Source organism: Phyllobates terribilis, unplaced genomic scaffold (genome assembly GCF_046119375.1).
Source record: "Phyllobates terribilis strain yellow unplaced genomic scaffold, ASM4611937v1 Scaffold_2__4_contigs__length_985480577, whole genome shotgun sequence".
NCBI classification, from domain to species: domain Eukaryota; kingdom Metazoa; phylum Chordata; class Amphibia; order Anura; family Dendrobatidae; genus Phyllobates; species Phyllobates terribilis.
This window is the reverse complement of record NW_027362762.1, coordinates 784,790,461-784,814,497: the sequence shown is the minus strand read 5'-3', so window position 1 is coordinate 784,814,497 and position 24,037 is coordinate 784,790,461. Positions and strand designations below refer to the sequence as shown.

Sequence of the window (24,037 nt, the reverse complement as noted above, 5' to 3'; positions counted from 1 at the left end):
CCAGGTATTTATACACCCAGGGCAGGAGCTAATTATCAAGAGGGAGGTAGCCGCTGGGTCCTAGAGACAGACAGCCTCTAAGGAGATGTCTGTAATGCCAAATGTAGAGATCTCCTGCAACCAACTGCACCGTGACTGTCTGTCACCTCTGACACACCAATGACAGCACCATAATGGAGTTCAGATATTTCTGGAATGCTTTGAAGGTGTCATATTACATTGGAAGAGACTCTGAGATGCCAGAACAGTGGAACACCCCATAAGTGACCGCATTTTACAAACTATACCCCCAGTGAATTAATTTAGGGGTGCATTGAGCAAGTTGATACCACATGTGCCTCACAGAATTTTATACCATTGTGCGATGAAGAACCAATGTTTACATTTTTACCACATTTTCAAATGGGGAAATGGGGAAAAATGGCACAAAAATTTGTCACACAATTTCTGCTGAACAAGGCAATAGTGGCTGTGCAGTACTGATTAGCCACATGGCGAGACTCAGGACGAAAGGAGCGCTATTTGACTCTTGGAGTACAAATATTCCTAGAATAGTCTTCAGACTCCATATACAGAGTCCCTAAGTGCTAGAAGAGCAGAATCCCCCTTTAATTGACTCAATTTTGGAAATTACACCCCTCTAAGAATTTATACACAGGTGTAGTGAAGATTTTGACTCCATGGGTGTTTTCCAGAAACAAGCAGCAGTGGATGTTGCTGAGTAAAATTGCAAATGTTCCATTGCAGTACCCATTCATTGTAGTGCCCAATACGTTGAAGTACCCATACATTATGCCCATCACGTGCTTCTGAAGACAAGAACCCATAAATTAAAGGGGCTCTCATCGCTACAGAAATGATAAGCATGTGGACATTAAATGTGGTTTAGGCACACTGGGGCTCAGAAGGGAGGAAAGCCTTTTGATTTGGGAGTGCAGAATTTGCTTGATTTCTTTTGAGGGGAGCCATTTAGCTTTTCCAGAGAGTTTGTCATACCAGCGTGTATCATGCATGCCCCCTATATTTCTGTCAACAGATTACTGATCTGAGTGGGGACTTGCTTTTTTTGTGGATTAAGTTGAATCTTTTATTGGGAACATTTTACATAACATTTTGGATCACAAAAATGTCTGTAAAGGGCTGTGGAATTAATGGTGCTTTATAAATGAGTAAAATAATAAAAAAATAAAAAGTAAATACATTTATCCTGTGCGCTACGCTGAGCACTTACATTGGGGTTTCCATCTAAATCTTTATCTAGGGGTAATATTTCTCCTTGTGGAGAGTGACGTGACTTTTAAAGCCGCAATGCTAGGCTTTTTAAATGGTCACTATTGACTTTTAGGATTGCTACTTTGTGTAGGTGGCACTAGAGTTCTAGTCCTCTTCCTCTCTGACAATTTACATATTTCCCAGAGGAGCATTTTGGCTTTAAAAGTCTCCTCACCTGACATGCTTAATACGTCACTCTCCACAAGGAGAAATATTACCCCTAGATACCGGTCTGACGGCTCTCATCCAACTAAACCAGTACTCATTCTTTGCACTGAAGAGAAGCAGTACCCCGAAACACAGTGTCTGCAAATCGAGTTTCTGGTATTGGCTTTTATCCTAAGTCATGTGATAAGGCTCGTTAAAGGGTCACTATTTTTAGGATTGCTACTTCCTGTGGGTGGCATTAGAGTTCTAGTCCTCTTCCTCTCTGAAGAGACAATTTGCATCTAAATCTCTAAATGATGTGATTCAGATTAAACCCCCGTACAATCCAATTACTATAATGAGGCAGCAGAGTTACTCGGCACTTGGTCACACTTCTGTTCAGCGCAGTCCTTCTTTACAAAACTGTGACCCTGCCATGCTTTTATGCATGCTTAAAAAGATGGACACCGCCCAGTCATAGACCAGACATAATCGACAGTGTCTCAATTTGCTTCATTATAGTATATATTGGGGCGATTTTCGGGCACATAACATTTCATGATCGTGTTCTATTCAAATTTTAGAGAGAGAGAATGAACAAAAATCAGCAATTCAGGAATTTTATTTTAGGGTTTTGTTTATGTTATTCTGCATATGGTAAAATTGATAAGACAGCTTTATTTTTCTGGTCAATACATTTACAGCGATACTACATTTATAACATTTTTAAAAATTTTGCCGCTTTTACACAATAAAAACGATTTTAGAAAAAAAAGAATTGCTTTTGCATCACTCTATTCTGAGAGCTATAGCTTTTATATTTTTCCACTGATGGAACTGTATGGCAGTTATTTTGTTTATGGCACAAGATGGTGTTTTCAGCAATAGTATTTTTAGTTAAATTTGTCTTTTTGATCACGTTTTATTCTATTGTTTGTTAGGCAGTATGATGAAAAAACTGTTTTTTGCCACATTTTTTTTCTTTGGTGTTCACTGAAGGAGTTAACTACTGTGACAGTTACCAAATATGTGTACTTTCTTTGTTTATTTTTGTTTTTAGATAAATATACAAATTTATGGATATAATATATATTTTTTTATTATTTTATAATTATTTCCCAAAAAAATGTACATTTTTTTTCACTTTTATTTTACATTTTTACTTTGTCCCTCTATGGGACTTTAACTTTTATCACTCCGATCACTAGTATAATGCAATGCAGCATTGCAATGCAGTATACATGTCAGTATTACACTGACAGAAACCTCTTAGACCATGCTCCTTGCATGGTCTCAGCAGGCCACTATCGCTGGCAGACCTGGAGGTTGCCATGATGACCTCGGGTCGTGGGTCGCCATGACAACGATCCGGTTATCGAGATGATGTCGCAGAGGCACTGGTCAGACAGGAGAGCGAGCCCCTCTTCCAGCATCCTAAATGTTGCAATCGATAATGATAGTGCCATTTAGGGGGTTAAACAGCTGGGTGCGATGCGGGAACTGCTCTTGCCTGTGAAAGCTGTGAAATTATCATGTATGTCGAGCTCCTGGCGGTGAATTCGCTGGCACATTGCACAACTTTCTATACCCAGTAATGAATCAGTTCAAAATCTACACGGACTGAGGGCTAGAGAGAAAACCAGGGCCAATGGGATAGCTAGCTTTTCCTGGATGAGATGTAAAGTATACTTTCTGGTGTCTAGTAGCGATGGGCGATCACTAAAATGCTCGGGTGCTCGATTCTTGGGTCGAGCACATTGAAATACTCGGGTGCTGGACCCGAGCAACAAGCCCAATGTAAATATATGGGAAACGCGAGCATTTTTCAGGCGGCTCCCACTGGCGGTCTGCAGAGAGCCAAAAAATTGCCCAAATCGATGGGAACAGTGCTCGCATGACATGGGAACAGCATGTGGAAGATCCCTTGAAGCATTTCTGACTCCCATATCTCTGCTGTCAACAACGTTGACAGAGTATTACACCACTTTTACGGACTCACAATAAAACATACAAAAACGAAACCAAAATGGATTTTCCTGGGAAATATGTTAAGGAGCATCCTTTCCATGGTAATGACTTGTATATAAGGTAAAATAAATAACCAAAAACAAAAATTTTCCTCCACACCTCGGGCTATGTTCACACGTAGTATTTTTGATGCGTTTTTGCCCTTTTGCATTGTTTTCCACAGTGACAAATGCATTCACCAGGAAATGTCATTTTAACATTTTACAACCTTAACTGGCCATGTGGTGTGTGAGATATAATCAGACACATTGTGTTTCATTTATGAAGGAGGGACTCTGAAATTCACAAAGTCTATTTTTATAGGGCCATCAGGCGGCCTTTGAAGAGACTTAGAGGAGGGCCTCCTTAAAACAATGTTCCCATTATTAGGAAGTAGGTCTCCCATTGTGTTTGCCTATGCAGTGAATGCAAGGGTTGCCAAAAATTTGAAGGCACTGCAGTGCCCCTTGGAAGAGACGTGGAGATCAGAGGGCCTCCTGAAAACAATATTCCCATTATTAGGAAGTCGGTTTCCCATTTTGTTTGCCTATGCAGTGAATGCAAGGGCTGCCAAAAATTGGAAGGCACTCCAATGCCCCTTGCAAAAGACATGGAGGAGGGCTTCATAAAAAAATGTTCACATTAGACGGCACATCGGGAGAAATAGTGGCAGCTGGGGACCGAGTACCGAGAGACGGCTGCCGCCATCAGGTTGCGGAATGCTTCCGTCTCCACGATCCTAAAAGGTAACATTTTCAGTGTAAGCAGTCGGGAAATGTGGGAATTAAGTAGTGTGGCCTGTGAGGCATTGGCTGCGTATTTGTGCTTTCGTTCCAAGGACTGGGGTATGGACAACTGAACGCTGCGCTGGGACAAGGACATGCTTCCTGATGTTGCTACTTGAGAGTGTGCAATGACAGGTGCAGGGCAGGAGGCATCTTTGCATGCACCATGGACAGGGGATTTGCTTGCATGCACAACAGCGGAAGAAGCAATGGTGCCACCCGCAGACACTGTTCCAGGACCCTGGGGTTCGGCCGACAAAGTCGGGTGCTTTGCTGCCATGTGACTGATCATGCTGGTGGTGGTCAGGCTGCTAGTTTTAAGGTAGTTTTGCCACCCCTGCTGATGCTGGCCTGGCAGGTGGTGCAAATGGCCTTTTTGGGGTTATCGGCAGAGTCTTTAAAAAACAACCAGACTCGGGAAGACCTAACAGTTGTACAGGCAACTTCCTTCGTGTTGGTGTTAAGGGGAATGGTTACCTGCCTTCTGTCTGCGGCCACCACACTGCTTCTTCCTGCCTGTTGTGGTGCTCTGCCTCGCACCCCCTGTGTGCTGCTGTCTTCTCTCTGCATTTCCTCTTGACAGGTTGGGTCAGTTACTATATCATCCACCACCTCGTCTTCCATTTCCGCACCCTGGTCCTACTCCTCACTTTCTGGCAATTGTGTCTCATCATCATCCACCTCTTGCGACACTTTCCCACAATCACCTTCGTGTGACCGTGGCTGCTCAAATATTTGGGCATCGCTACATGCGATCTCCTCTTGTCCCGCTTCAAGTGGACAAGGCGAGAGGCCCGAATCTATAAATGAAAAAGTGAATAGCTCTTCAGAGTGTCCAAGTGTAGGATCAGTTGTCTCTGGGCACTCGGCATGGTGGGAGGAAGGAGGATCAGGGTGAAGAATATGCGGTCCAGACTCACGGTTACTGAGACTTGAATGTGTGGAAGAGAGGGTGGTGGTGGTGGCTAAGTGACTGGAAGCATTATCTGCTATCCAACCACCAACCTTTTGACACTGCTCTGGGTTCAATAGTGGTGTTCTCCGGTCCTCTAAGAAATTGGACATGAAGGTCGGGCAAGAAGATGTGGGTGTTTGTTGTGGCACAATTTCAACTTGCCCACGGCCTCGGCTCTGGCTTCTGCATGCACCATCACCATCACGTCCAGTTCCCCATCCCTTGCCATGCACCTTGCCCATTTTAAAAGGAGGACAATATCTTCCACGCTCACTACAAATGGCTGAATTTAGAGCGAAGTTATATGTGATCCATGTGATGGAGAAACCACAGCTTTAAATACCTGGCCTGCAGGTAACTATTTTGAACAGCAAACCGGTGTTGAAAACTTTGCTGACACACTGAAAAAAAATTAAAATGGAGGCCAGAAATGGCAGAACTTTCAGAAAACGTATATGTTATCCGTGTGATGGGAAAACTACAGTTTTAAATACCTTGCCTGTAGGTAACTATTTTGAACAGCAAACCGGTGTCAAAAACTTTGCTGACTCTCTGAAAAAAAATTTGAATGGAGGCCAAAAATGGCAGTATTTTCAGCGCAATTATATGTGATCCGTGTGATGAACAAACCACAGTTTTAAATAGCTGGATTTTTAGCGCTGTAATATGGAAAGGACCTGGCTGTATTCTGCAGTGCCAACAAGCAAATGGCGCTGAAAAACTGTGTTCTCTGGATTGCTTTTTAAGCAAATAATGAGGATTAAGATCCAAAAAAAAAGTATTCCTGGCCCCTGAGATCTGGGCCTTTGTCTAGAAATATCTAACAGCAGCAGAAGGCAGAACTGGAATGGTTCCTCTTGTGCTATATGCACTGCAGTCTGCTATATACACTGCCTGCCTGCCTATATTTACTGCCTGCCTAATATCTCTGCAGATGTATTAGTCCTCAGAAGGACTGTTTGTTGAGATGGATATGTGTAATGTACTTGTTTTCTCCCTACACAACCAAATCTCTCCCTAGCACAGCAGCACCTCTCCCTACACTGTCTGATTCCGGAGTGATTGTGACGAGCATGGCGGCGCCAGGTCTGATGTAGACCTCATGATGCTGTGCGGCCAGCAAATCACTGTAATGCCACAACCAACATGGCTGCGGCATTACAGTGAGTGTCAGGCTATCCCTGCATGTTGATTGGCGCCAAACATGCAGGGAGGGGACTCGAGCATCCACCCGAGCATCTCGCAAGTACTCGGCGAGCTCCGAGCATCTCGAGTACTGAGATGCTAGGGCGAGTACAGAGTACTTGCGAGTATGCTCGCTCATCACTAGTGTCTAGTATAAATATGAGAGCAATTTTGGGAAGCGTCGCAATCCCCAAGTACTTGTCCTGTCACTGTCACATATACTTTATACTTATTCTCTGATCTTTATCCAGACTTACTTTATCAGTAATTATTTTTTGTATTTAATCTGGGTTTCAGTTTATTTGTTTTATTAAGCAATTGACAACATGCTGTATACGTCTTCTAATAGCTTAACTGCTTGATGTAGGAGAGTGAAGAAAGTTAAAAAGAAGTTGCATTACAATAATGTTTCAACTTATCAAAATTCTGTACTCCAGAAGGCGTTACTTAGAAAGCCGCAGTGTTTCTCTACATCACACTGTTGGCCTTTTAACTTGATGGCTGGTAGTGAGTGGTAACAGTGCTTTGCTTTACTTTGCATGTTTAAGAAGCCAGCATTCTTTTAGTTTCCTGCTAAGTACATCAATTGCATGGAGTGAGGTTATCTATATGACTTCAAGAGAAATGGAATTTAATGGTAAAAGCGCCCTTAGATCTCTAAACACAATAGTACAACTTTTTTTGAAAGTTGAAAAGCAGAATTTTATTATTTTTAAGCTGGCTAATATTTCTGTAAGAAAAATACTCTTATTAACATGAAATGTTGTCATTCATTAGAATTTTTTTTATTTAGCTCTAGAGTGGTGGGATTTCTAATGGTTAAAAAGATGTAACTTTAAAATAAAAATGATTTTTTGACTTAAGACTTAAAATAAAAAAGGACACTGTCTACTTCCTAAAAGTCACTTTATTAAACTGTGGTAGTGAAATAGTAACGAAGCTTTGATAAGTAGCCTATTTTCTGCATACAGAGTATATGGAATTAATTTTTGCGTCCAGAACAATATTATGAATTTTCTGGTATAAGCAAATGTTGTTCCTCATAATGCATCCAAACATTGTACAGTGTTGTCGTAATTTAGTAATGATGTAATATGCCTACCTGTGTATAATAAGTCCACAATGTTCTATAACCTGAGTCCATAGAAAAAGCTCACAGAAGAAACCAGCACATAATAAGAGATCCGTGTATTTAATCTTTGGTAAAAGTCTCATATGGTACATAGAGATGTATATGTTTCGCCGAGCAGAACAGAAGTCCCAGGAGAAATACTAACTTGGCTAGAATGTTTAGAGTCATAATGGCTCCAATAATCACCTCATTGTCACACAACTCAGCAGTATAAATATATATACAGTGTATATATATATATATATATATATATATATATATATATATATATATATATATATATATATATATATATTGTAAGGCGGCGATGTACACACCGTGCAGTAACTGAGGCAGTGACCCAAGCAAGTCCAACATAAACAGCTTTTATTCAGCAACTCACGGTTAAACAGAAAGTCCTCCGGTTCGCAGCCGGGTTAACATGAGTCCATAAACAATGGTTGCCGGGGACAACAGCCACGCCGGGCCTCTCAGAGCCTGACAGGTGCAGAGCCTTCCTAGGCGGTGGTTCAGCCACACTCAGTCCTGCTGAGCTAACCTGCTGTGCTCCTAGCAGGTTGCAACATAGAACAACACTAAACCTTAGTGAAGGAGTTTTAAAGGACCTGTGGCAAGAGCCACTGGAAAATCTGGGTTGGAGGGAGGAGGCCGCCCCACTGCCTCCTGTGACCTCCTCCAAGAAATGAAGGCCCTGTCGGGTTTTACTTAATCTGCCTTAGCCAGGTAGTCTGACCAGGTGATTGCTCACCTTCATTCCTGCATTACAGCCGCAGCTGTGTCTGTGACTGCAATGCACTCCAATGGATTTAATAGGTCTCTGTACACATTCTGGGGGATATATAACGTCCCTCGTATACGATTCCGGTCGCTGCCTCACAATATATATATATATATATATATATATATATACACTGTATATATATAGCCTGGTATTTGTGCTGCCCCCATCCTGGTATTTGTGCTGCCCCCATCTCTATCCTATATGCATGGCACCCCTCATCCCCAATCCTGGTATCCATGGCACCCCTCACCCCCAATCCTGTATGCATGGCACCCCCAAACCTGGTATGCATGGCACCCCTCATCCCCAATCCTGGTATGCATGGCACCCCTCATCCCCAATCCTGGCATGCTTGGCACCCCTCATCCCAATCCTGGCATGCATTTCTCCCTCATACCCAATCCTGGTATGCATGGCCCCCCCAGCCTTATCCTGGTATGCACAGCTCCCTCATCCCCAATCCTGGTATGCATGGCACCCCTCATCCCAATCCTGGCATGCTTGGCAACCCTCATCCTGGTATGCATGGCTCCCTCATACCCAATCCTGGTATGCATGGCCCCCCCAGCCTTATCCTGGTATGCACGGCTCCCTCATCCCCAATCCGGGTATGCATGGCACTCCTCATCCCTATCCTAGTATGCATGGTACCCCATCCCTCATTCCTATCCTGGTATGTATAGTACCCCTTATCCGGGTATGCATGGTACCCCTCATCCCTATCCTGGTATGCATGGCACCCCATCCCTCATCCTGGTATGCATGGTACTCCTGATCCCTATCCTGGTATACATGGTACCCTCCATCCCTATCCTGGTATGCATGGCCCCTCATCCAAATCCTGGTATGCATGGCACCCCTCATCCTTATCCTGGTATGCATGGCAACCCTCATCCCCAATGCTGGTATACATGGCACCCCTTATCCCCAATCCTGGTATGCGTGGCACCCCTCATCCCCAATCATGGTATGCATGGCACCTCTCATCCCCAATCCTGGTATGCATGGCACTCCTCATCCCCAATCCTGGTATGCATGGCACCCTTCGTCCCCAATCCTGGCATGCATGGCACCCCTCATCCCCAATCCTGGATCCTGGTATGCATGGCACCCCTCATCCCCAATCCTCGTATACATGGCACCCCTCATACCCAATCCTCGTATGCATGGCACCCCTCATCCTTATCCTGGTATGCATGGCAACCCTCATCCCCAATGCTGGTAAACATGGCACCCCTTATCCCCAATTCTGGTATGCATGGCACCCCCCCATCCCCAATCCTGGTATACATGGCACCCCCCATCCCAAATCCTGGTATGCATGGCACCCCTCATTTCAAATCTGTTATACACGGCACCCCTCATCCCAATCCTGGTATGCATGGCACCCCATCTCTCATCCTGGTATGCATGGCCCCCTCCTCCCAAATTTGATATACATGGCACCCTTTATCCCAATCCTGGTATGTATGGCACCCCCCATCCCCCAATCCTGGTATGTATGGTACCCAATCCCTCATTCTGGTATGCATGGCTTTCTCATCCCCAATCCGGGTATGTATGGCCCCCTCATTCCTATCCTGGTATGCATGGCACTCCTCATCCCCCAATCCTGGTATGCATGGCACTCCTCATCCCTATCCTGGTATGTATGGTACTCTTCAATCCTGGTATGCATGGCACTCCGTCTCTCATCCTGGTTTGCATGGTACCCCTCATCCCTATTCTGGTATGCATGGTACCCCTCATCCTGGTATGCATGACACCCCATCCCTCATCCTGGTATGCATGTAACCCCATCGTTCATCCTGGTATGCATGGTACACCACATCCCTATTCTAGTATGTATGGTACAACTCATTCTGGAACACATGGCACCCCTCATCCCAATTCTGGTATGTATGGCATCCAATCCCTCATCCTGGTATGCACGGCTCCCTCATCCCCAATCCGGGTATGGATGGCCCCCTCATCCCTATCCTGGAATGCATGGAACTCCACATCCCCCAATTCTGGTATGCATAGCACCACATATTCCTATTTTGGTATGCATGGTACCCCTCATCCCTATTCTGATATGAATGGTACCCCATCCCTCATCCTGGTATGCATGGTACCCTGCATTCCTATCCTGGTATGCATGGTACCCCTCATACTTATTCTGGTATGCATGGGACCCCTCATCCCCTATGCTGGTATACATGACACCCCTCATCTCCAATGCTGATATGCATGGTGCCCCTCATCCCCAATCCTGGTATGCATGGTCCCCTCATCCCCCAACCCTGGTATGCATGGTCCCCTCAGCCCCAATCCTGGTATGCATGGCACCCCTCACCCCCAAAACCTGGTATGCATGGTGCCCCTCACCCCCCAACCCTTGTATGCATGGTCCCCTCATCCCCCAATCCTGGTATGCATGGCACCCCTCACCCTCCAATCCTGGTATGCATGGTACCCCTCACTTCTCAATCGTGGTATGTATGGTACCCCTCATCCCCCAATCCTGGTATGTGTGGCCCCCTCATCCCCCAATCCTGGTTTGTGTGGTCAGTGTCCACGCATACCGCGATCTCCGACGCTATACACACTCCTCTTACCTGTAACGGCTCCATGCGTTCTTCTGTCTGGAGCCAGACTGTGCAGGCGTGTCACGCTTGCACAGTCTATAGAGGCTTCAGACAGACGGATGCTTGTGGCTTTATATTATATACATATATATATATAAATATGTATACAGTACAGACCAAAAGTTTGGACACACCTTCTCATTTAAAGATGTTTCTGTATTTTCATGACTATGAAAATTGTACATTCACAATGAAGGCATCAAAAATATGAATTAACACATCTGGAATTATATACTTAACAAAAAAGTGTGAAACAACTGAAAATTTGTTTTATATTCTAGGTTCTTCAAAGTAGCCACCTTTTGCTTTGATGACTGCTTTGCACACTCTTGGCATTCTCTTGATGAGCTTCAAGAGGTAGTCACCGGAAATGGTTTTCACTTCACAGGTGTGCCCTGTCAGGTTAAATAAGTGGGATTTCTTGCCTTATAAATGGGGTTGGGACCATCAGTTGTGTTGTGCAGAAGTCAGGTGGATACACAGCTGATAGTCCTACTGAATAGACTGTTAGAATTTGTATTACAAGAAAAAATCAGCTAAGTAAAGAAAAACGAGTGGCCATCATTACTTTAAGAAATGAAGATCAGTGAGTCCAAAATTTAGGAAAACATTTAAAGTGTCCCCAAGTGCAGTTGCAAATACCATCAAGCGTTACAAAGAAACTGGCTCACATGAGGATCGCCCCAGGAAAGGAAGACCAAGAGTCACCTTTGCTTCTGAGGATAAGTTTATCCGAGTCACTAGCCTCCGAAATCGCAGGTTAACAGCAGCTCAGATTAGAGACCTGGTCAATGCCACACAGAGTTTTGGCAGCAGACACATCTCTTCAACAACTGTTAAGAGGAGACTTTGTGCAGCAGGCCTTCATGGTAAAATAGCTGCTAGGAAACCACTGCTAAGGACAGGCAATAAGCAGAAGAGACTTGTTTGGGATGAAGAACACAAGGAATGGACATTAGACCAGTGGAAACCTGATCTTTGGTCTGATGAGTCCAAATTTGAGATCTTTGGTTCCAACCACCGTGTCTTTGTGCGCCGCAGAAAAGGTGAACGGATGGACTCTACATGCCTGGTTCCCACCGTGAAGCATGGAGGAGGAGGTGTGATGGTGTGGGGGTGCTTTGCTGGTGACACTGTTGGGTATTTATTCAAAATTGAAGGCATACTGAACCAGCATGTCTACCACAGCATCTTGCAGCGGCATGCTATTCCATCCGGTTTGCGTTTAGTTGGACCATCATTTATTTTTCAACAGGACAATGACCCCAAACACACCTCCAGGCTGTGTAAGGGCTATTTGAAGGAGAGTGAAGGGGTGCTACGTCAGATGACCTGGCCTCCACAGTCACCAGTCCTGAACCCAATCGAGATGGTTTGGGGTGAGCTCGTCCGCAGAGTGAAGGCAAAAGGGCCAACATGTGCTAAGCATCTCTGGGAACTCCTTCAAGATTGTTGGAAGACCATTTCCGGTGACTACCTCTTGAAGCTCATCAAGAGAATGCCAAGAGTGTGCAAAGCAGTCATCAAAGCAAATGGTGGCTACTTTGAAGAACCTAGAATATAAGACATATTTACAGTTGTTAAATATAAAATCAGGGGCGCTGGTAGGTAAGCTCAGTATATCTGCTGCAGATGGTATGTGTCACCATAGACCACTATAGAAAATAAAGCCAGAAATATATAAAACCACTGCGCTGATATACTGAGAGGAGTAGGTACGGATTACTGGGGGTAGTAATGGAAGAATACACGATTGTCGATAAACAGTTACAGTTTTTTCACACTTTTTTGTTAAGTATATAATTCCACATGTGTTAATTCAAAGTTTTGATGCCTTCTGTGTGAATGTACAATTTTCATAGTCATGAAAATGCAAAAAAATCTTTAAATGAGAAGGTGTGTCCAAACTTTTGGTCTCTACTGTATATACAAACAGTTATATGAAAAAGTTTGGGCACCCCTATTAATCTTAAGCTTAATGTTTTATAAAAATTGGTGTTTTTGCAACAGCTATTTCAGTTTGATATATGTAATAACTGTTGGACACAGTAATGTTTCTGCCTTGAAATGAGGTTTATTGTACTAACAGAAAATGTGCAATCTGCATTCAAACAAATTTTAACAGGTGCATAAGTATGGGCACCTCACCAGAAAAGTGACATTAATATTTAGTAGATCCTCCTTTTGCAAAAATAACAGCCTCTAGTCGCTTCCTGTAGCTTTTAATGAGTTCCTGGATCCTGGATGAAGGTATTTTAGACCATTCCTCTTTACAAAACAATTCCAGTTCAGATAAGTTTGATGGTCGCCGAGCATGGACAGCCCTCTTCAAATGATCCCACAGATGTTCAATGATATTCAGGTCTGGGGACTGGGATGGTCATTCCAGAACATTGTAATTGTTCCTCTGCATGAATGCCTGAGTAGATTTGGAGCGGTGTTTTGGATCTTTGTCTTTCTGAAAGATCCATCCTCTGCGTAACTTCAACTTTATCACTGATTCTTGAACATTATTGTCAAGAATCTGCTGATACTGAGTGGAATCCATGTATCCCTCAACTTTAACAAGATTCCCGGTGCCGGCATTGGCCACACAGCCCCAAAGCCTGATGGAACCTCCACCAAATTTTACTGTGGGTAGCAAGTGTTTTTCTTGGAATGCTGTGTTTTTTTGCCGCCATGCATAACGCCTTTTTGTATGACCAAACAACTCAATCTTGGTTTCATCAGTCCACAGGACCTTCTTCCAAAAAGAAATTGGCTTCTCCAAATGTGCTTTTGCATACCTCAGCCGACTCTGTTTGTGGCGTGTTAGCAGAAATGGCTTCTTTCGCATCACTCTCCCATACAGCTTCTCCTTGTGCAAAGTGCGTTGTATAGTTGACCAATGCACAGTGACACCATCTGCAGCAAGTTGATGCTGCAGCTCTCTGGAGGTGGTCTGAGGATTGTCGTTGACTGACCTCACCATTCTTCTTCTCTGCCTTTCTGATGTTTTTCTTGGCCTGCCACTTCTGGCCTTAACAAGAACTGTCCCTGTGTTCTTCCATTTCCTTACTATGTTCCTCACAGTGGAAACTGACAGGTTAAATCTCTGAGACAGCTTTTTGTATCCTTCCCCTGAACAACTATGATGAATAATCTTTGTTTTCAGATCATTTGACAGTTGTTTTGAGGAGCCCATGATGCCACTCTTCAGAGGAGATTCAAACAGGAGAACAACTTGCAAGTGGCCACTTTAAGTAGCTTTTCTCATGATTGCATACACCTGGTTATGAAGTTCAAAGATCAATGAGGTTACAAAACCAAAAAAAGTGCTTTAGTATGTCAGTAAAAAGTAGGCAGAAGTATTTAAAACAAGAAAATGATAAGGGTGCCCATACATATGCACCTGTCAAATTTTGTTTGAATGCAGATTGCACATTTTCTGTTAGTACAATAAACCTCATTTCAAGTCAGAAACATTACTGTGTCCAACAGTTATTACATATATCAAACTGAAATAGCTGTTGCAAAAGCACCAATTTTTATAAAACATTAAGCTTAAGATTAATAGGGGTGCCCAAACTTTTTCATATAACTGTACATATACAGGGTGGGCCATTTTATGGATACACCTAAATTAAATGGGAATGGTTGGTGATATTAACTTCCTGTTTGTGGCACATTGGTATATGGGAGGGGGAAAACTTTTTCAGATGGGTGGTAACCATGGCGGTCATTTTGAAATCAGCCATTTTGGATCCAACTTTATTTTTTTCAAAGGGAAGAGGGTCATATGACACATCAAACTTTTTGAGAATTTCATAAGAAAAACAATGGTGTGCTTGGTTTTAACGTAACTTTATTTTTTCATGCATTTTTTACAAGTTTATGACCACATACAAAATGTGTTCAAAGTGTTGCCCATTGTGTTGTATTGTCAATGCAACCCTCTTCTCCCACTCTTGACACACTGATAGCAACACCGCAGAAGAAATGCTGGCACAGGCTTCCAGTATCCGTTGTTTCAGATGCTGCACATCTTGAATCTTCACAGGATAGACAATTGCCTTCAGATGACCCCAAAGATATAAGACTAAAGGGGTAATATGGGGAGACCTGTCCACTTTCCAGGAAACTGTTCATGTAGGAATGCTCGGACCTGACACCCAAAATGTGGTGGTGCACCATCTTATTGGAAAAACTCAGGAAATGTGCCATATTCAGTGCATAAAGAGGGCAACACATCATCATGTAGCAATTTCAGATCTCCAGTGGCATTGAGGTTTCCATTGATGAAGAATGACCCCACTATCTTTGTACCACATATACCACCCCATACCATCAAGATGTGCAGCATCTAAAACAAAGGATTAAACAGTTAAAACCAAGCACACCATTGATTTTCTTAAGAAATTCTCAATAACTTTGTTGTGTCACATGACCCTTTTCCCATTGAAAAAAATAAAGTTGGATAAAAAATGGCCGACTTCAAAATGGCCTCCATGGTCACCACCCATCTGGAAAAGTTTTCCCCTTCCCATATACTAATGTGCCACAAACAGGAAGTTGACATCACCAACCATTTCCCTTTAATTTAGGTGTATCCATATATACTGCTCAAAAAAAAAGGCAACACTTAAACAACAGAATATAACTCCAAGTAAATCAAACTTCTGTGAAATCAAACTGTCCACTTAGGAAGCAACCCTGATTGACAATCTATTTCACATGCTGTTGTGCAAATGGAATAGACAATAGATGGAAATTATTAGCGATTATCAAGACACCCTCAATAAAGGAGTGGTTCTGCAGGTGGGGACCACAGACCACTTCTCAGTACCAATGCTTTCTGGATGATGTTTCGGTCACTTTTGAATGTTGGCTGTGCTTTCACACTCGTGGTAGCATGAGACGGACTCTCCAACCCACAGAAGTTGCTCAGGTAGTGCAGCTCTTCCAGGATGGCACATCAATGCGAGCTGTGGCAAGAAGGTTTGCTGTGTCTGTCAGTGTAGTGTCCAGAGGCTGGAGGCACAACCAGGAGACAGGCCAGTACACCAGGAGACTGGGAGGGGGCCGTAGGAGGGCAACAACCCAGTAGGAGGAAAGCTACCTCCGCCTTTGTGCAAAGAGGAACAGGAGGAGCACTGCCAGAGCCCTGCAAAATGACCTCCAGCAGGCCAAAAATGTGCATGTGACTGAGCAAACAGTTAGAAATCGACTCCATGAGGGTGGTATGAGGGCCCAACATCCACAGATGGGGGTTGGGCTCACAGCCCTACACCGTGCAGGTCGCTTGGCATATGCCACAGAATACCAGGACTGGCAAAGTCACCCCTGGCGCCCTGTGCTCTTCACAGATGAAAGCAGGTTCACACTAAGCACATGTGACAGACGTGAGTCTGGAGATGCCGTAGAGAGTGATCTGATTCCTGCAACATCCATCAGCATGACCGGTTTGGCAGTGGGTCAGTAATGGTGTGGGGTGGCATTTCTTTGGAAGGCCGCACAGCCCTCCATGTGCTCGCCAGAGATAGCCTGACTGCCATTAGGTACCGAGATAAGATCCTCAGACCCCTTGTGAGACCATATGCTGGTGCGGTTGGCCCTGGGTTGCTCCTAATGCAGGACAATGCCAGACCTCATGTGGCTGAAGTGTTTCAGCAGTTCCTGCAAGATGAAGGCATTGAAGCTATGGACTGGCCCGCCTGTTCCCCAGACCGGAGTCCGATTGAGCACATATGCGATATCATGTCTCGCTCCATCCACCGTCACGTTGCGCCACAGACTGTCCAGGAGTTGGCGGATGCTTTAGTCCAGGTCTGGGAGGAGATCCCACAGGAGACCATCCGCAACCTCATCAGGAGCATGCCCAGGTGTTGTAGGGAGGTCATACAGCACGTGGAGGCCACGCACCATAATGAGCCTCATTTTGACTTGTTTTAAGGACATTACATCAAAGTTGGATCAGCCTGTCGTGTGTTTTTCCACTTTAATTTTGGGGGTGACTCCAAATGCAGACCTCTATTGGTTAATAAATTTGATTTCCATTGATGATTTTTGTGTGGTTTTGTTGTCAGCACATTCAACTTTGTACAGAACAAGTATTTAATGACAGTATTTCATTCATTCAGATCTAGGATGTGTTATTTGAGTGTTCTCTTTAATTTTTTGAGCAGTGTATATTGATACATATATATGTATATATATATATATATATATATAACATTAAAAAGAATACATAGATATAAACATATACAGTATATTTATATATATAGTGCAAATAAAAGAAATAAATGCATACAATCCTAAGAATGAAGAATTAGATCAGTGTTATTTTTAAGCCCGTTGGGTAAGCTGTATCTAATATTAGATTCCAATGTTTCTCTGTTGAATAAATACCATCTACAGTCTCCAGCCACTAACAAATGTAATAACCCTTTAAATGGCATAAAATTCAAAATCTTTTTTTTGCTGAATTTTGTGGCAATCAGGTTATTAATGGAGGAGGTGTATATCTTTGCAGGCATATAATTCCTTCCTATTTGGTACTACAAGGGGTTATCAGTAAGAGCCATTAAGGATGTAAATGCATCAGTCATGTCAATTCTTTTACTGGGACTTTTTTGTACTATTTTACTACTATTTTATTTGTACTTTATAAATCTCGAAATATAGAACTTATTTGAGGTGAGTTAAACTCTCTTAGAATTTCATAAAAATTCAGATTTGCCAGTACCTGAATTTTTTGATAACTTGATTCACTGAAGTCAAGCATAACGGCAGTCTACTTGCTTGTTTGATCTTTATAAGGCCTGGGAAAGGGATAAAAAATCAAAAATATTACACTCACTTTGCCTTTCTACTATACTAGTTCCACATCTCCCTGTCAAAACCTCCATTAACTTGCACTGACCCTTCGGTACCTCTGGCACTGATTAAACTTCAAGTCACATTACGATGTCATGGGGTGAAGTCATGAAGTTATGTGAGGCCTGTTGAGCAATGGAGATGCTAAAGTGTGTTAAGAAGATAAAAATGAAGGCTGGAGCTGCAGGGAGGAACTGAGCCAAAGGAGGACTGTGTGGTAAATCGCGGCACCAGGACAAATCTGAATCAACCCCATAGCATAATAAGTGGCTTTTCCCAGCAACTTTTGAAAAACTTGACTTCATTGTTTTTAAACAATTTGGTGCAAGTGTAATTCTCCCTCTTTTAATTTATAGCTGATATTAATACAATATACTAATACCACAGGCATAACCATAAGAGGACAGTGGAGGGCCCTTAAGCTTCTAGACCCTGCAGCCAAAGGTGGTCATTTTTTTCTACTACCAGCATGGATTTTTTTCATTTCGACAAATGAAAACCTGAAGAGCAATGAACATCTTGTGTTGAATTATCTAGTTTAATTTCACAATTATTTGAGGATGTCATGAAAAACACAATATTTTTTCATGCTATTAATCATTGTTGCTGATTCTTGAGCTGTTTTGTACTTTGTCATCAAGCTTTGCTTGTTTATTTCAGATAACAAGGATTTTGATGCATATTTATCATATACAAAAGTAGACCCTGATCAATGGAACCAGGAGACCGGAGAAGAAGAGAGATTTGCACTGGAAATTTTACCTGATATGCTTGAAAAACACTATGGTTATAAACTGTTCATACCCGACAGAGACTTAATTCCGACAGGAAGTAAGTTTTGTGTATTTTAGGCATAATTATTATTTAACAAAAACCTTTAATGTTATAACAAAGAGTTAATGTCATATTATACAATGGGAATTCCAGCCATTCAGCAGTTTCTTTCTTACGCCCTCAACACTTTGGTGCATACTGGGAAACCTAAGCTGGAAACATCACTCGATTATGTGTTTTTAATTTTAACATGACAAATCAACTTGGCTCACCTTGGAAACCATTTTAAACAATGGCCTCCAAATTTGTCATTAGTATCTGCCAGAGGCATGTCCTAGAACATTGGCTGCCTTGGATCAAAGATAGCCAATAATAATTCATAAATTTTTTTATAAAAAGTTTTTTCTAATATTCAATAGTAAAAGAAAACATATTTTGCACCACTGAATATTACTTATTAACAGTTTTTTTTAAATCTCATCAAATAAAATAAATACAAGTAACTCAGTAAATCATATTTAACCCCAAATGGTACTTAAAAAAACCTACAACTCGTTCCACAAAAAATAAGTGCTTGTATGGCTACATCAATGAAAGATTAAAGCAATCTTGGCACTTGGAAACAAGTGGCACAAATTGGCATTTTCCATCAAATATTTTTTTTCTATGCAATGCTGCTAAGATTTGGTGTTACCACACTTGTACCTAACCAAATAAAAAGTTACCATGCTATTTTATAAAATTGCTACTTTTTCCCAGCATGTTAAACCACCTCTCCAGCATTTTTTTTATTCAGCCTTGGAGTGGTGCTACTATTCTAAGTTCCCTGTTCCTAGTCCTATACCTACCAGCTGCCATCTTCCTCTCACCAGCCGCTCCTGCTTGTCTCCAGAATTTGTGTTCTGCCAGATTGTTCAAGTGTTTGCTGGGCAATCCAGAACTCACAATTCAATGTAAGTTTATGAGAGCCAGAACAAGGCCACAATGAAGCTCTCATAGAATTACATTGAGAGCTTGTAACTGTTATCTATGACTTCCAGTCAGTCAGAAGTTGGAGTCACAAGATGACAGCGTCTGACCGGACTGGTGCTGGGATATCTGAAGACAGCAGCTGGTAAGTATAAGACTAGGGGCAGAAAACTTAGATTAATAGCACCACCCCAGTGCTGAAATAAAAAAAATATACTGGTGTGGTACTTTAATAAATGATCCAATTTAACTGTCCATCAAAATAGTAGCATTAAAGCAAAAACAGTCCCACAAAAAACGAGCCTACATACAGAATTTAAAAAATTGCATGGCTCTTAAAACACGATGATGAAAACATGCCTAAAATAGACCGACTATCAAGGAGTAATGTCCATGGAATTATAAGAAAAATATGCCATATAAATATTTTGACTCATTTTATTTTTTTTTCTCAGCGTACATTGAAGATGTGGCAAGATGTGTTGACCAAAGTAAAAGGCTTATTATTGTCATGACTCCCACTTATGTTGTAAGAAGAGGTTGGAGTATATTTGAATTAGAAACCAGACTTCGGAATATGTTGGTCACTGGAGAAATAAAAGTGATACTGATTGAGTGCAGTGAACTACGTGGGATTATGAATTACCAAGAAGTGGAAACTCTGAAACATACAATTAAGCTCCTAACTGTTATCAAATGGCATGGGCCGAAATGCAACAAGTTGAATTCAAAATTCTGGAAACGTTTACAATATGAAATGCCTTTTAAAAGAATAGAACCCATCACACATGAGCAGGTTTTAGATGTCAGTGAGCAGGGACCTTTCGGGGAACTGCAGACGGTCTCAGCAATCTCCATGGCTGCTGCCACTTCCACTGCCCTAGCCACTGCCCATCCTGACATACGTTCTACTTTTCATAACACTTACCATACACAAATGCGGCAGAAACACTATTATAGAAGCTATGAATATGATGTACCTCCTACTGGCACCCTGCCTCTTACCTCAATAGGTAACCAGCATACGTATTGCAACATACCTATGACACTAATTAATGGACAGCGGCCACAGACAAAAACAAACAGGGAGCAGCACCCAGATGAAGCTCACACAAACAGTGCTATCTTGCCACTTTTGCCAAGGGAGACAAGTATATCTAGCGTCATCTGGTGACAGGAATGGTAGGGGCTCGTCAGCCCCACACTATGTAGTTGGAAGTGGAAAATGCAGTCTGGTGCCTGGAACTTCATCCTTGACTGCTGCTGTTAAACATGCATTACAATCGTAAACAAATTGAGGAAAAACAGGGTCTTGTACATATTTTTGCAATTTATTTGTAGCATCAGTGTCTTCCTGTTTTACCCATGTCTCTTGTCATTACATTTTTGACTTTGTTTTATATGTCAATGAAATTTGTCTAGTTCCATTTTTTTAAAAGAATAGACTGATGTATAGATAGGACACATCTTTTTTCTGCCTTTGCTTTAAGTATAGTTTTAGGATTCTCTTTCATTTTTCCCTATTTTTTTGGAATGCTTGGTCAACCTACTGGATAAGGAGCAACGTTCATTTATTGGCTTTTTTTTTTAGAATTATACATTAATGATCTTCATTGTCAAAGGAGGAAAGTACAGTATGCAAGATTCAAAGGACTCATTTTTTAAGATAACCAGCAGAGCTCACTTTTTATTCCTTTTGCCCAGCCTACCCAATGGCAGCATGCTTGGTTACACTTCAAGATGGTCTGATTGTTTAACTTTCAACTAACTTATATGTCTGTCAAACAACATGATACCTGGTCTGTATTTATTGCTTTGCAGTAACATAGATCCTAGAAAGCAATTTAATGGAAAATTTATTTTTTTTTACCCGCCATTGAGTTTTGTTTAGTTTCTTTTGTTAAAGTTGTTTTATATATACATTTTTTGGGCAAGGGAGGGGGTAATCATCCAAGTTTACTCTTAATATTTTTTTTTCTAATTTGAGATATGTCTTGATATGCTACAGTATTCTAGCCTAAACCTACATGCATCGTTGAAGTTATTTTTGTATGGTGGAATCCATACCAAAGCTGAGAAAGACCTTGTTACTATCACAGACTCCTGTAATACTTTTCAAATTGTTTTTGCCTTATTGGCATTCATTTTTCAAAATATAACTTTATCAGCTTAAAGGCAATTTAAATTAGAACTCAGGAGGTAATGAACACCAGATGTGAACGCCAACATGCATAAGCCTTTCCAACAGATTTGCTGTTTATAAAAATTAATCAGACCTAAAAATGTTAAACTCATTTTATTGAATAAAGAAATATGTTTATTTTTAAGAAAAAAAAGGCTTCTATGTTTGAGAGGTGAAAAACTCTGTGTTTACCGTTATTTCTAAAAAGAGTGTATGTTTTGCAGTGCTTTGACTTTACATCATATTGGTTCACAGTTGTATCTTTTCAACAATTTGCAACAGTTTTTTTTATACAAAAAAATAATAGAACATGCACATAAGACAGGGACAAGAAACTATGAAGATGATGATTAAATACTGATAATGAGAAATTACTTAACAGCGGTAATAGTTTTAGTGATCTACAAGTCTGGTGTAGAAGTAGTGTCCAAATATTATGATATGGTACAGACAGGAGAGTCATTGATTTATCAGAGAACCAATAAGAAGATTATTTGATACCTTATTATGCTTTTGAAAATTTACTGATATATCACATACAATTGAACACACTAACTCACAGGACTGCATGTAAAACTAACTAGTCTCAACACATAATGTGCACATGTTACCAATAATAAAATTATGCTCATTTAGCTTTTATTTTTTGCATGTTTTTTTGGATGGAGTGAATTTCTTATCATACTGTTTTTAAAACAAAAAGGTCTTGAAAAAATGATAAAAATGCTATGAAAATGCTATTAAAAGTATTCTCATTTGACTTAATAATTAATTATTTATTTAGATTTTAGCTTAGTTTTTCATAATATAATGTTACAAGCTAAATATAACTCAAACAATTGGAAATGGGATCTGTCATAATTTGTTACTTTTTTCAGATACGTTATTTATATGCATATTACTTTTTATTCTCTTTAAAAGAAAAATTGTGAAATAAAGTTTTTTTCTTTTCACTGATTTTGATTCAACATTGCCTTAAATGTGTGTTGAAAGTATCTAAACTTTAATTTTGCAAAAATATTAAGATATTGGAAAATATAAATTAACAAATATATTGCTTAAAGAAAACTTGCTTTAAAGCAATTTTAGATAGGGCAACAGTATTTTTATTAGATTTTAAAAGTCAAAAATTCATCATATTATTATGTGTCATTTGTGCAAAAATTGAGCTGACGATGCTGCCCTAAAATTGGCAACCAATTAATATTAATTATTAATGCTCCTAACACATTTGTGAAAAAGAAAACAACTTTAAAAATCTCAAAATAACTAAAATCAAGAATTTGCCTATACATGTATAGCACTTATGCAGCTCAACACGTCCATAGTTTTACATATTTCATCTTAATGCCAATACACATGAGTTATTTTTTTTGTGCTTAACCATGAGCTGTTATTATTACAATTAATAATTTGTTAGGAAATTCCTTTAACAATTTTAATAAATAGAACTCAATATATTTCAAAAAGTAAATAATAAAACATAAAAAAAGACATTGATATAAAATTTGTGATTTCATTCTTCTTTCCCTTCTTAACGTGTGTCAAAATGGCAAAAATGCCGCTAAGTATTTTATAACCATGAAAGATGATTTTCACTCAGTTTATTTTCAAGTACAGCACTTCTGTGTGGCTGGCAGAACTGGTAGAAATAAGTGACTGTTCTGTTTTCAAAAATGTGATGGTCACTTTTCAGGCCAATTCAACATTTGCCTTCATAAAACGTTATTGATTGCATTATGAAACAATATCGTTTGGATTTTTAGCTTTAAAATTTGGAGAAAATAATGTTTATGAACTACAATTGATATTATGTATAATAACATTGATTTTTACATTTTCATCAATAAGAGTATAAAGAATTACATGTCCCGTGATTTATTTCAAATTCTGTTAGGGAAAGAAGTAGACTCCATCTACTGGAGGGGAGGTTTGCGAATCGCTTACCTTACATGATCCCTGGAGCAGCTTTTGATTTGATGGACTGACTAATAAAATGTCATGCCAAGTATCTTGGAAGATACAGATTCACAAACTTCCCGTCCAGTTACAGTGACCTAGTCGATGGACCAGGATCCTGCTATTTGATCAGCCCATGTATAATAGGAATTGATAAGAATGGCTATTTTGCTCTTTAATAGAGGTAGTAATATTGTTATTCCATACAAATATTGAAATGTGCTTGGTATACATCAGAACCTATACACAGATATAGCAAAAGTTAACTTGACTTGAAAAACAGTGCACTGGGATTTCATAGCACAAAAAAAATGGTTTCTGGTTTGTACAATCCTATCTCAATCTTAAGAGATAACCTTCTTTTACAAGTTATCATGGTGGTGTATTACGAGTCATGATAACCT

General features: G+C 40.8%; 1 protein-coding gene across 1 annotated transcript in view; it reads left to right on the top strand.

Moving 5' to 3' along the window:
- IL1RAPL1 (interleukin 1 receptor accessory protein like 1) overlaps positions 1-21,828 on the top strand; it is a 2,084,623-nt gene extending 2,062,795 nt beyond the window's left edge. Inside the window, exons 10-11 of the mRNA XM_073667404.1 lie at positions 18,410-18,580; positions 19,948-21,828. Of these exons, the coding sequence (XP_073523505.1) occupies positions 18,410-18,580; positions 19,948-20,666 (890 nt within the window). The 3' untranslated portion in view covers positions 20,667-21,828. The remainder of the gene's footprint in view (positions 1-18,409; positions 18,581-19,947) is intronic.
- The last annotated feature ends 2,209 nt before the right edge of the window (positions 21,829-24,037 follow it).